At 43.7% G+C, this 14,131-nt stretch overlaps 1 protein-coding gene across 2 annotated transcripts in view; it reads left to right on the top strand.

Moving 5' to 3' along the window:
* Positions 1-14,131, top strand: part of BAIAP2L1 (BAR/IMD domain containing adaptor protein 2 like 1) — a 72,470-nt gene that overhangs the window by 24,901 nt on the left and 33,438 nt on the right. For both annotated transcript variants that reach the window (XM_075830263.1, XM_075830264.1), the window contains exons 2-3: positions 1,050-1,125; positions 8,832-8,918. In XM_075830263.1, coding sequence (XP_075686378.1) covers positions 1,050-1,125; positions 8,832-8,918 — 163 coding nt within the window. The remainder of the gene's footprint in view (positions 1-1,049; positions 1,126-8,831; positions 8,919-14,131) is intronic.

The following is a 14,131-nucleotide window of genomic DNA, read 5'->3' as shown; positions in this document are numbered from 1 at the left end:
ATGTATGTATTTTTGACAAGGTCACGTCGACGTGTTGTGTGTAAAGGTATGAGCCAACACGTGGTGTCCTAACAACTAAGCACATCCTATTGAGATTTTTTAAGTATACTTTATGGTGTCCTTTCCTGAAGCTTTTGCTCTCTGCAGTCGTCCTAAGGAGACTTCATTAATTTGAATAGCATCCATAAGCTTTCTCCGTATGTTATTACTTGGTTTATGAAGCTTTTATGGTATGGGGCTCTATGAAATGCAAGTAAAATTACATAACTGTCGACAGCTGTCAGCCCAGTTCCAAAAGAGGAATAAGCGACTGCCCGTCTCTAAAGAAACAAAATAATCAGACAGGAAAAATCTTGATGGAAGCCGAACACCTACCAGGCACCATCAACATCAAACTGTTTATGGATCCCAAAATTTTTTTTAAACTGTCGGCATACATAGAGAGAGGGCCCATACCAAAGTTTTAAAATGGGCTTCTTGTTATGGCACCTGGTATTGCCACCCAAAAGAGAAGGGTCTAGTGATGTATTTCACATGGCTTTTGGGACAATTCACCAGCCTGCTGATCTGCTATCAGCGCGGTTCCTCTGGACAAGGGAGTCCTGCTTAGGTTCTCACACCCAATATCAAATGGGATGCAGCCAACCTGGACTGGGCCCTATAGCAGCGCTATAGTCCGCCTCTATGGTACGCAGATTCTAGCATTAAAAAATAAATCTGGCAAACTTTTAGTTTCCACAAAAGCCATTTGATCAATATCTACCTGTTATTCTGGGCTGGGTTTACACATTAAGACTTTTGCCCCAGCGTCCCTGCAATCGAGTTTGAGAGTGATATTTTGAAGGAGTTGGGTATTTCCTAGGAACAGCGCCACTACTGTCCTTGGGCTTTTCCTGGCATTGCAGCTCTGCCCCATTTTTATTGTTTTTCTTTCATCACCGACAACCCCTTCAAGTTTACAATGGAAGACAAGCGATGTGCATTATTGGGTTTGTTGGTTTGCTTCATTTTCAGTCCAACTCATTTACATTTCCCCTTTAATCTTTCAGAATGTCATGGACCAGTTCAACCCCGGGCTTAGAAACCTTGTTAATTTGGGGAAAAACTATGAAAAAGCAGTGTCTGGTAAGTCGTCATTTATTGCGATCTGTGTTTTCCAGTCAGATTGTAGATGCTGATTTATGGCGGCTCACGTACTTTGCTGGCGGGGTAAATCCTGTTCAATTATCCAACAAGCTGAATGCATCACTGGGTAAATTGCAATGACTTGCTGCTTCGGCCTGGGAAATCTCCAACCCCCTATATTAAATGTATATAATGACTAATGAGGTATTGTAACTAGAGCACGGTCATATTCACCCTTTACCGCTGTTTGGTCATGATTCCTATAGACATAGGTACCTGTCTCTGGTCTCAAAAGTACTCGCGTTTTTTTACGGCCATTTTTATCTGTTTTCTATAGAGTCTATGAAAAACGTCTCTAAAAACGTCCCAAGAAGTGACCTGCACTTCTTTTTCGCCACCGTTTTGAAAAACGGCCGCATAAAAAAACGGCCCGTCGGAACACAACGCCATTTTTCCCATTTGAAATCAATGGGCAGATGTTTGGAGGCGTTCTACGGCCGAAAATAGGTTGTGTGAACATACCCTTAACGTTCACTGAAAGCCTCCAAGGCTGGGAGAGGTCTGCATTTTGGGCTTTGCTAACCTGCACCATGGTCCCAAATCAGGAAACACGTTAGAAGCCTGAGAGAAGAATTTTTTGGGTTTAATATATATATATTTTTTAAAGCGGTATCTCCGTAGAAAACCAATCATCTATCCACTGGATAGGGGATAAATGTTAAATTGATGGGGGTCCAGCCGCTTGTGAGGAGGAGTTTATTTGGAGCGACAGTCAACCCTGCGTGCTGGCGTGCCCTACAATTGTATGGGAGTTATACAAACATTCTAATGAGCTGGTACCCCTACCAATATAAGATTTATCACCTGTCCACCGGGCGGCCATTGGAATACCCCTTAAAGAGCACCAAGTATGTTTAACACTCTGTTCACACTAACGTCACAGGTTCTTGTTTGTAACGCTTTCGCTGCCCTGACGACTAGATCAGTGAATGAGATTATAGTACAGATTCGTCATGGATCTTTTAAAAACGGAAACGATAACCCCAATGAGAACAGAGCGTGATGTATACACGGACACTAGTCACCTCCAGCATTACCTGCTTGTTCAAATTGCAAATTAAAGGGGTTTTCCGGGATGTTACATTGATGGCCCCTGACCGATCTGCAAAATGAAGTATAGGCCATCAATGTAATATCCTGAAAAGTCCCTTTAAGCATTTTCCTCTGTGTTATGGTCCCTGTTTGTCATTACTGGAGTAAATACCGACCGAGCTGTGACTAAGATGCCACCGCCTTGCTTTGCATATCTGTCAAGTATTGCAATATGGCATTGTGTATCTGGAACATCCGATTTTCATAATTTTGTTTATGACCTATGAGTTAACCCCATCTCTGCTGGGCACGTAACATAACACTATGTAATGTCATTTCAGGAGTAACTCCCTTTGATATATAGATATGTATTCATCTAATGTGAATTTACACACAACAAATCGCATCTTCAGCAATTCTATTAAATATCTGTATTCCCCATGAAATACAAATTTGGGAACATATTTTCTTAGAACTCTGTATTGTGCCGTTCCTCTGTTATTCCTCCTAGAAATTTATAAATTAACACTGGGCGTTACCATTTCCCTTGTCAAATGGGCGTGTCTCTAGACAATCTCACTCGGTCAGCAGTGATTGGACTTTTTCAGACTGTGTAGTGACACGCCCCCAACTGGTAACTCCCAGTTGCCAATTTATTTATAATTTTTTAGGAGGAATAACAGAGGAACGGCACAACGTAGAGTTCTAAGAAAAGATGCTCCAGAATTATTTCATGGGAAGTTCAACCATTTACTAAAACACATGTCACTCTGTTGGCGGAAATATTTCAAGCAGTTCCCATTTATGTTTTTCAGCAGATGGGACAGATTTCAGTCCCAGCACCGCAGTAGTCCACTTACCGATCCCTATTATTGGTTAAAAATTATTGTTAGGCCAACATTTATCTCCCGACTTTACCATAAAGATAGGTCAGCCTGACTGGCACATTATTTCTGTGGTGAATGCGGGATAAGTGGCAGCTATGGCACCGCTGATTTCAAGGAAAGATTAGAGTTGAACTGGTTATGACTCTTCACTTAGTTGCACGCTCAAAAGAAATTAAGAGAATGGGGAAGAAGGAACAAAATAATTCAGGATTCAATAATTATCCAAATGACCCAATATGTAGATGAGTTAGAAGTCTTATATATGACGTCAACCATTAATAGCTGGATGATGGTGTATTAATAACCATCAATGTCCGGTCTGATTAGTTATTATCCAAACTACTTAAAGGGTTTGATTCTCTTCCACAAACCGCGCCACATCTGTACATGGGCTATGTCTGGTATTGCACCTCTTACCTATTCATTTGCATGCGAATGAGCTGCAATACCGGACACAAAACCTGGACAAGAGTGGCGCTGTTTCTGTAAGAGAAGCAGCCTTTTTTTTTTATCCGAAATTCTGGACAGCCCCTTTTATATATGTCCTCCTGTGATAGTTGTGCATGTATAACGTTACTTGGGAATGTTGCATACTCCAATGATACATGTAATGTCTGTAGGCACACGGAAGAATACTGCGACCATCATGTAGAGGGGGAGCGGAGTCTCTTTATATAATAAGTCTGACACTAGCTTGATAAAAACATTCTGATTAGGGAGACGTGCTTGCAGAAGGTTGAATTTCAACTCGTCCGATCCTATTATCTTCCCTGAGATAAGCAGCATCGGAGGTGTCTGGCAGCCACTTATCTCCCTCCATAGAAATAGCATGTCCCTGTGGTCGAGACAAAAAAGGGTGTCCGTGAAGACCTCTATAGGACAACAACTATCCTATTTCTACCGCCAGCTTCAGAAGACATGACCTGTTCTTCTATCTCATTGATAATACTGGAGTTACTGGCACCGGGTAGAGAAAAATAGGAACCCCCTGGATTCGAGCTTTAGACCAAAAAGCTATGGGAAAAACATGAAGAGCAAAACGAAGTCGCCCTACATAATTGATGGCGTCCTGTGCTCTCAGATGGGTAGCTGCATGAAATGTGATGTGCTGTATCAGATACCGAAGCCGTGCACTGTACATAGATTAAGTGTACGCAGCGTCTAGCCAGGACTCTCTAGTAGAACGTTATACAGATCCTAATATATATAGGCTGCTCTCCTCTCGCTTTGTGAAGAGTTATGCACTTTGGAGTAACAGGATATATATATATATATATATATATATCTATATATATATATATATATATATATATATCTATAAAAAAAAAAGACACCGGTCCATCAAGTCCAACTTATAATAATCCTACTGTGATGATCCAGAGTGAAGCAAACCCCCCCACCCCCCAAGATGAGGTTGATGCCAGTTGACTTATTAGGGGAATAAAATCCATTCAGGCTCCAAACCTAGCAATCAAAACAGATCTCTGGATCATGACCCCTCCCCAGACTATAGTACCCGTAACTTGTAATATTATATTTTTCAAAAAAGGCATCCATGCCCTCCTTGAACTGGTTCAATAAATCAGCCATCCCCACATCCTGTGGCAGAGAGTTCCATAGTCTCACTGCTCTTACAGTAAAGAATCCCTGTCTATAATGATGGTGAAACCTTCTTTTTTTCCTCTAGACATAGAGGATGCCCCCTTGTTTTTTGCTCTTTCTGTTTGTGTATAGCTTTCAGAAGTACCGTGCAGTTGGTATATTTTATATTGTGTCTATAGTCCTAGTTTGAGATATGAGGAAACGCCAAACAAGAATGTTAGAGGACCTGTCCGCTCTCCTGACATTGTCAGTTATTCAGTCATTATTAATACAATACAATGTGAAATAACAATTACTTTTCATGTGTCGTGCCGTTCCTGTTATTCTTTCTGGAAATGTGTGAATAAATTGACAACTGGGAGTCACCATTCCCACCGTCAATGGGGCGTGTCACTACGCAGTCGGACACTATCAGCACTTATTGGACGGTACCATAGTGTGTGCAGACATACCCCATTGATGAGAATGTTATCACTCACTTGTCAATTTATTTATACATTTCCAGGAGGGATAACAGAGGAACATCACAATGCAGATTTTTTTGAGCCAGCGTTATTTTGTGAAAAATACAAGTCTTTACTAAAACAAATGTCAGAAAAAGCAGGGGGTAGAGGAGTAGCTGTCCGTCTCTTTTGGCACCCGGTTTCCCCTTTAGGGGGATCAGTTTGGAAAACTGAACCCATCCAATCTCCCCAACATACTGTAAGTCCCTATAGATTGCTAGTATAATTCTATGGACCGCTTAAAGGAACACTCCTGGCATAACCGATACGGTGTGATGCCGAGAGAGGAGCCTGAGTGACCATGCAAAGTATTTAACAGCGAAGATTAGTCATGCTCCGCCCCCTCATGCCCTGCACTAGGTATAACAGTGTGTCTGTTTTTCCAGGAGTGTTCCTTTAAGACATGTTCCTATTTGTGCCATAAGTTTACATATTGTGCACTTCTCGCTATGCCATGCTTGGTTATATGTAAATCTTGTATCGCTCAGTGCACCCAGACAGCGGTCATTTATTTTTTCAACCCGAGGTTCTGGCTATCATCCCAAAAATAAGCATACAGGTGTGCGAATAATAAATTCTTATATTATGCATCCAGTATACATATGAATACGAGGACAAAACATACATTACTGCCACAGATTTATCCCATGCTCATCCATTGGTCTGAAAGTTTTTGGATATGTGTGGGAAGTCCTAAAGTTAGCAATTGTGTCCAATAAACATCCCGAATCAAAAAGTGCCAGTCAGCGCCCGGATAACTGCCCACTTTTCTCGCAGAGTAGAAGGATGTATGGTGGCAGCTGTTCTGCCACACTCTGATCGGCATGTTGGGAGATAGTTTGGTGGGTGCAATTCTACTTCTTGGTCGGTCAAGCACTATTAGTCTGGGTGACCAAGAATTTCCTATGTAGTTAGAGGAACTCTGCAGGCAAAACTGATACGCTGCTTAGTGCAGAGTCTGAGGGGGTGGGATTAAAAGAGAATTCCTTGTCATGCCCCGCCCCCTATGTCCCTGCACTTGGTATAACAGTGTATCTGTTTTTCCTGGAATGTTCCCTTTAAAAGGGGTTTCTCATCAGAGACATTTGACATATCCACAGGATATGTAATAAATGTCAGATGTGGGGCCCGCACCCATCTCTAGTTTGGGGCCCCTAAACCCTGTTCTACCTCTCTGTGTTGTGGCTGAAGAGTGTGATTTCCGACCATGAATTACAGGAACGGCGTAGCTCACACGCTACATCCGTAATGGCCATTCACTACTAGTAGTCTCCAGTAGGCCACTTACATTTACTTCTATTGGAGACTGACTTGATGGTAAAACTTTTGGCTAGGCCTGTATTGACTGTTAGGCTGGGTTCACACGACCATATTAACGTCCGTAATGGACGGACGTATTTCGGCCGGAAGTCCCGGACCGAACTCAGTGCAGGGAGCCGGGCTCCTAGCATCATAGTTATGTACGACGCTAGGAGTCCCTGCCTCTCTGCAGGACAACTGTCCCGTACTGTAATCATGATTTCAGTACGGGACAGTAGTTCCACGGAGAGGCAGGGACTCCTAGCATCGTACATAACTATGATGCTAGGAGCCCGGCTCCCTGCACTGTGTTCGGTCCGGGACTTCCGGCCGAAATACGTCCGTCCATTACGGACGTTAATGTGGTCGTGTGAACCCAGCCTTACACGTTGTACTATCCAATACAAGCCTATGGGGATTTATTTAACAGGCTAGACTATGTACACCTTGTATCCGTGTGTTTTGTTTACCTTTCTAAATACTTTTTATTAAAAAATATCTTTACTTTTTGCGATACAGCTGCTTTTTTGTCCTGTATACAGAGCAGCTGTATCTTGTGCTGAGACCTGTATCCGTCAGTGTCGGCAGGTCCTGCCTGTCTCTGACACTCAGGATCGAGTTGTTAACGATCACATCGAAGTTCAGAACTCGGATGTGATCGATAACAGGTGGATGCCAGAGACACTGAGGAGCCGCTTGTCACTGAAACCGTCAGTGCCGCTGACATGACGGATTCAGGTATCCGCACACAATACAGCTGCTCTTTATACAGGATAAAAAAGCAGCTGTATCTCAAAAACTACAAATATTTTTTAATAAGTACTTAGAAAGTTGAATAAAACACGGATACACATTTTTTTTTTTTTTTAAAAAGGTACATCGCTTCTTTTTTTTTTTTTTTTTTTTTTTAATTCAGCTTTTTTCACCCCATGAAGGAGTCGCTCGTATGAAAATGGCCTGTGTAAAAGAGTCTTGCAGGTCCTGAGGGCTAGATTCACGATTTTCTGGCTCGCAGTATGGTCAGCTTGGTTAATCTGCCGTCGTTCCTCACTTCTCCTTCATGCTTCACGTGCAGGGTGCTGTAACTTATCATTTACATGACTGCTGACCTCCGCAATCCTCGCCAGCCAAAAAAGAAATTAGATTGTGGAGGTGTCGTGAAGTCACAATATTATATACATTTAGAAATAGCTGAGATTTAAAGGGCCGGTCTGGTTAAGAAAAAAGGGATTTGCTTTTTGTTCCAGAAACCGCGCCAATCTTGTCGATTCATTGCAGCTTCGCCCCAAGCACCGATTTACACGTTAAACCTACATATGATGAGCAACGTTTTGCAAATTTTCTAAGGTTGAATTGTATTTGAGTCCCCCCCCCCCCCCCCCCCACAATTAACAGATGACCTATCACTAGGCCCTTTGTTCCTGGGAACAGCGGGGGGTCTCGGAGGTCGGATTCCCACTGATTTATAATGTTATGGCATATTCTAGTCATATGCTTTTAAGATGGGAATACCCGAAGACCCTTGCACTGCAACTTCAGCCTCCGCAAACCAGTGTGTTCGGTGCCACCATGCTGTGTGGGTCAGACCACTGCCCTCTTGATAGTTGTATGGCGTAACGGTCAATGTTCAGTTCCACAGGTTGATGTTTCTCACATAAATAAAGCGTAATCATTCTATACTAAAAAATTGTGACGCTTTCTTATATACGTTGTGTTGATATCCGTAAACCTAATCGCTTCCACAATGCAGCGAAACACAGCACGCTCCGTTCAGACATTCGCCTGGAAGGTCTTGTGGCCAAAGAGCCAACAGAAAATCAGCTCCGTTCTGATTGCAGCTTTGGCAGGGAATGGAGTACATACTATAAATCTAAACCGCACAAGATGATTAAAGCAAAATATTTATAGTTACTGTACTTTATTGTATAAACCTACTACATTGACATTACATTGCACCAACAATGCATCCCCCAATGAGTTATATCATTAATTCAGCTCTGCTACATGGGTGTTTGGATAATCGTATTCTTACAGCATGATCGTGTTCCTATTGGTTCTATGTACGGGTTCATTTCTGTATAATGCAGATAAGTAATCCTACATTTCTTGAAGATCCTGATCAGCCGTTGTGAGAATAGGCCGAGTGCCGGATATTGACTGAAATATTGCCGCAGTTCTGGGCTATGAATCCGTCTAGTCCTGGTTAATTACTAGAAGTAGTTTGTGCTCTCGAGATAGGATTATATTGGAAGATTGTAATGAATTGGCATTTCGCTTCCCGTTTTTTTAATAACGTGGTCTTTTTTTTTTTTTTTTCTTCCAGCAATGGCACAAGCAGGAAAAGCTTATTACGACGGAGTAGCCAAAATGGGAGAAATTACCAGAGTCTCTCCAGTCTCCAAGGAGCTCGGTAAGACGTGTGCGCCTGCCCTTACTCATACACATGTAGCACTGTAATGCCCTGGAATATCACGTAAGGCCTCGTGCACGCGACTGTAGTTTTTATCTTCAATTACGGATCCGTAATTGCGGATAAAATACTGACACAGTCATTTGTATCGGCCACGGACACCTTTGCATGTCCTATTTTTTGCATTTACCGATTGTGCTCCTATACTTATTACTGTGAGCACGGTCCGCAAATGCGGAGGCAGTCCGTGCAATATTTACTGACTAAATACTGCGCGGTTGTGTGCGTAAGGGTATGTGCACACACACTAATTACGTCCGTAATTGATGGACGTATTTCGGCCGCAAGTCCCGGACCGAACACAGTGCAGGGAGCCGGGCTCCTAGCATCATAGTTATATACGATGCTAGGAGTCCCTGCCTCTCTGCAAGACAACTGTCCCGTACTGTAATCATGTTTTCAGTACGGGACAGCAGTTCCACGGAGAGGCAGGGACTCCTAGCATCGTACATAAGTATGATGCTAGGAGCCCGGCTCCCTGCACTGTGTTCGGTCCGGTACTTGCGGCCGAAATACGTCCGTCAATTACGGACGTAATTAGTGTGTGTGCACATACCCTAAAGCCTGCGGAGCAGGAGGGGCACATCCCTTATTTACATGACACTCGTCCTTAAAAACGACGCTCCGTGTGTTTATAGAGTGGATGAGGGGGGTCGTGTAAATCAGCACTTGGAGAATAAATGTTAACCCTGCACATGCCGGGTCCCACTTGTAGGTTTGCTAAACCCTCATTGAGATATGAGACCCCTGATAACCGCTGATTTTTCCAGGGGAAGTTGCCGCTGGCTGATCACTCAGTTGTAATACTATAATTTGTAGTATTACATTTGTCTGTTTAAATGGTCGGATCCGTTCGAGCTGCTGCTCATAGAGGGGGGGGGGGGGGCTCTTACACGAATAGGGCATTTGGAAAAGAGTCGTGGAGATGAGACATCCCCTTTTATCCCCGGTAGAATTGATAGAAGTACGTCTGATCTCGCAGGACGTGTATGTCGCTGGTTTTCTACACTTAGCAGTGTTCCAGCTAAAGGTGTGGCGGAGAACAAACAAAATAGTGTAAACATTAGGAGACTGGATCTCTGTTTGCTGGAGCAGGACGTTTATCAGATGCGAAAAAATACAATCCAAGGTTATACATACAGAAAAGGCTTTTGGAAAGGGGCACGGTTTCAACAGCCACACGCTTTTTAGGCTGTGTTTACATCACGTTTAGGGAACACATGCGGCATAGGTGCCAAGAATACTCCAGGAAGCTACAGACCCCATTAACCCAACAGAGTGTCTTTTTGGCCTCGGTCGGGGTGGTATGTGCCAAAAATACCCCTTTTTTTTATATTTTTTTTCTTCTGCGCTTTCCTACTATAGGCCACCTCAAATAACATATACCACTGTGTTCACGTATTATTTTTTACATTATGGCCTTTTAGGTCATTTGGACGTCATAGCTTGTAGCACCCACACCGGAGGACCGCCAGTCATCTGAATCTGCAATGTCTGTCCAGAAGCGTCTTTCAGTGGAGATTAGAGCTGATAGCCGGAGGGGGGGGGGGGCGGTTAGAGAATCTCGACCCAAAGAAATCAGCTGATCACCGCCATCAGCTTTTAAGCAAACATTTATAGCTTTAGATCCGAGGTCCCTAACCTGTTCTTGCTTGTGTGTCACTTCCGGCTGTGACAGATGGTGTTGAGCCGCACTGAAATCTAAGCAGTAGATCAAGTGTATGACCAAATGATATGACTCTTATTCTATGGTGATTTGACCCTGATGCCAAGTTTTAGTAATTCTATAACATCCCTGGTTCCCCTAAGGCACAATAGTATCTATAGCTGCCAACAAGCAGGAAGCCAAAAGGGGCTCCCATGCCAATGGTTGGGGAACACGGCTTTAGATAATTGAGTTTTAGAGCCTTTCAAATCTGTGGTGAGGCTACGGAAGAAAATGCCCAGAAGAATGTACGTCTATTAATGGGAAATAATTCACCTATAGGGAGGTTACCACCAGACAATGGGCTGCAAAGGAGACAAGAAGAGTATGAGATCTGATAGTGTTTTATGACACAATTGGTGACAATATTAGTAAAATCATTCTGTGGTCCATACCATTATATGTAGCACAGACTGTATACTCCGGTATACAGACGGTAACCCCCCCCCCCCCCCATGGGTTATGTCTATAGCACTCCTCCGCACCACAGACGTGCTGGAGATAAAACATGGTGGACTTGGTCCCTCCATGCTAGTGATGGGAGGGGGGCAGTGTATAGGTGATAGGTTGTTGGTGGGTTACCGAAACTGGACGTTGACTGGTTTGCAAACTAAGACCGCAAAACATGAGCCCATGTGAATTCCTTGATGAATACCGTGACCTCAGCTATTCCGAGCATTATGGACGTCCACAATAATGGCTGTTCTTCTACAGAAGCTACAAGTCAATGGAATTAAATAGAGGGATTAGTGCTTTCTACCTTTTATGAAGCCTTTGTGTAAACCTATATCGCAGTCCGGTCTCCGCTCTGCAGGCTTATTCCATAGACTTAGCAGGATTTCATAATCCGCTTTTGTGATTTTCCGTTTTGAAAAGAGGGCGAATGAATGTGATATGACTAAGAGTCACTTTGGCAAAGTCGTAAATACAGCACTCGTGACCTGGACATGACTTCTACCTGGTTAGTCGTCCCATCCCCCTCCAGTTTCAAAAAATGGTAAGGCAGATTTATCTGTGACTTTTCGCCATTTTATGAAGCCTATGCGACACTTTTTCTGATACATGCAAATGTATCTGGGAGAAGTGGGAGAGGCTTCCGATTAGTTCAACCATCAGATTCATCAACAGGGCGCGCGCTCCGATTCCACGAAATGCCACCTATACAAATTGTCCCTTGGGTCCCAGAGGTTAAAGGGGTTTCCGGGCAAATAAAAGTTTTAGCTCTTTTAAAATGTAGGGCAACGAGGCAGAGGTTTAGGCGTCACTATGGGAGGTGGCTGTGCCTTCATGGCCCGCCCATTTTAGTGTCCTCACAAAAAAAAAAACTGGCATTTAGTCACGTGACTGGTGTACTGGCGCGTCTGACCGCCGGAGCGTCAATCTATATGTAAGTAACACTAATTTACAAATTAAAGGATCCAAACACTTGTATTTGCCTGGAAAACCCCCTTAAAGTGCCACGACGATTCTCTTGATTTCCCCCTATATTTTTTATCACCCGCTGCTTATATAGCGCCAACATTTAGTACAGAGATTGTCACCACTTGCATCAGATCCTCCTTCACACAGACCTATTAATACAGTATATAATTGGAGTACGGAAGGAAACCCACTCAAACATGGGGAGAACGTATAGACCCCAGTGCTGCAAGGCAACAGTACTAACCACTAAGCCACCTATGATATTGTACTGTTTAAGAAAAAAAAAATAATAATTGTTGTCCATGTCTCAGTTAAGCGGGTGCTATGCAACTGCCTAAAGTCACTGGGGGATAAGCAGCCCTCATAATTGATTGTTTTCACTTGTTTTAAGTTCCGGGTAAAAAGTGTTGCCCCCTATAGATGGGCAATTACTCGAAATTCAGTGCAATTAATCGACGTCATCTTACGAATTTCGGTTTTATCAATTATTTTCATCTTCAAGACGCAGATACAGTTGAATTCAATGGCAGAGCACGGGACTGTAAGGTCCCTGCTCCACCATTCACTATGTATCGCTGGACGTGAGGCAGTGACGTCATCGCTCCGGTCTGCGCCGAGCTTCACAGACCAGAGGAGCAGAGGAATTTCCTCCACTCGTTATTGGAACGGGGTTAGGTGGGTATGTATGTTATTTTTATCAGGCACTATTGGGGGCAGCTGTGGGGGCATTATGCAGCGTGGGGGCAGCTATGGGGGACTTTATACTGTTGTGGTTGCAGATATTGGGGCATTATACTGCGTGGAAGTCCGTTATGGGGGCATTATACTATGTAGAGGCAGCTGTGGGGACATTATACTGTGTGAAGGGCAGTTATGGGGCATTATACTGTGTGGAGGGCAGCTATAGGGGGCATTATACTGTGTGGAGGCAGTTATAGGGGCATTATAATGTGTAGGGGCAGCTATGGGCCATTATACTGTGTAGGGGCAGGGTGAGGGGTATATTATAGTAGTATACAGCAGGCTCAGGGCATAAATATGAATTCAATAGCGTAGCATGCAAATAGGGGCGTGGCATGCAAAAAGGGTGTGGTCTACATAATCTTTTAGTAATCGAGGTTACATGTTCAATTAATCGTGATTTTGATTTAGGTCATAATTGCCCAGCCCTATTCTGTAGTTTGGTGAAAATTATCTGATCGCTGGGGACCACGACCGATTGCAAGAACATGGGTGCTGAGCCCCCGTTCCTCCTCGCTGCACCCTCTGCAGTGCGGAGGAGCTTGAATAAAGCAGCGGTCAAGCATGTGCCCACCGCTCAATTCAATGTCTATTGGACTGACAGAGCCGAGTGCTGTACTCTGATGCCCCTAGACTTTGAATGACGTGGCAGCGCGCATGCTTGACCTCCGCTCAATTCAACTCGCTGCCGCTTATCTTCTGTAGGAATAAGGATCAGGCTTGCTGCAATTCAGCATGCCCAACTCTCTTCCCTGGTATCTGCCATCAGGGGATTTCGGTTGGCCCCCATACACATTATCCTCCTCCGATCCTGCTGAAATTTTTGATTTAGACTGAGCTTTGCAAAGTTTTTCTGTATTTTCTGATTGGGATATAGATAGGGTTTTATGTAAGGCTTGTCCTAAGAATCTGCGCTAAAGAGGACACCAGAGCACGACCAGCGCACCGTTTCTTGATTTAGGTGGGGCTCATAGATAGAACTGCTGCATCCGAGGTAGATTTACTTGCGTGGTAAAATGGCTTCTCCTAGCACAATCCATCATTTAAGAACAAGAGGTTTTCTTCATGCTCGACTGAGCAAGTGATTGTTGGAGTGACCCTGGTTTTCATGGCTACAAGTAGATGAATCAGCGGCTTAGCCTTTGGATTGATCCCTCGGTAGTGAAGCGTGAGAAGTCGTCATGGCATTCGGTGATCAGCTTTACCTTTCTACAGCAGATATTAAATTCTTAAATTGAGAGGAAGATGAGTTCTCAGGTACAGAACCGGTATCTCTAGTGAGACG

This window comes from Rhinoderma darwinii, chromosome 6 (genome assembly GCF_050947455.1).
Source record: "Rhinoderma darwinii isolate aRhiDar2 chromosome 6, aRhiDar2.hap1, whole genome shotgun sequence".
NCBI classification, from domain to species: Eukaryota; Metazoa; Chordata; class Amphibia; order Anura; family Rhinodermatidae; genus Rhinoderma; species Rhinoderma darwinii.
This window is presented reverse-complemented; position numbering and strand designations above follow the sequence as displayed.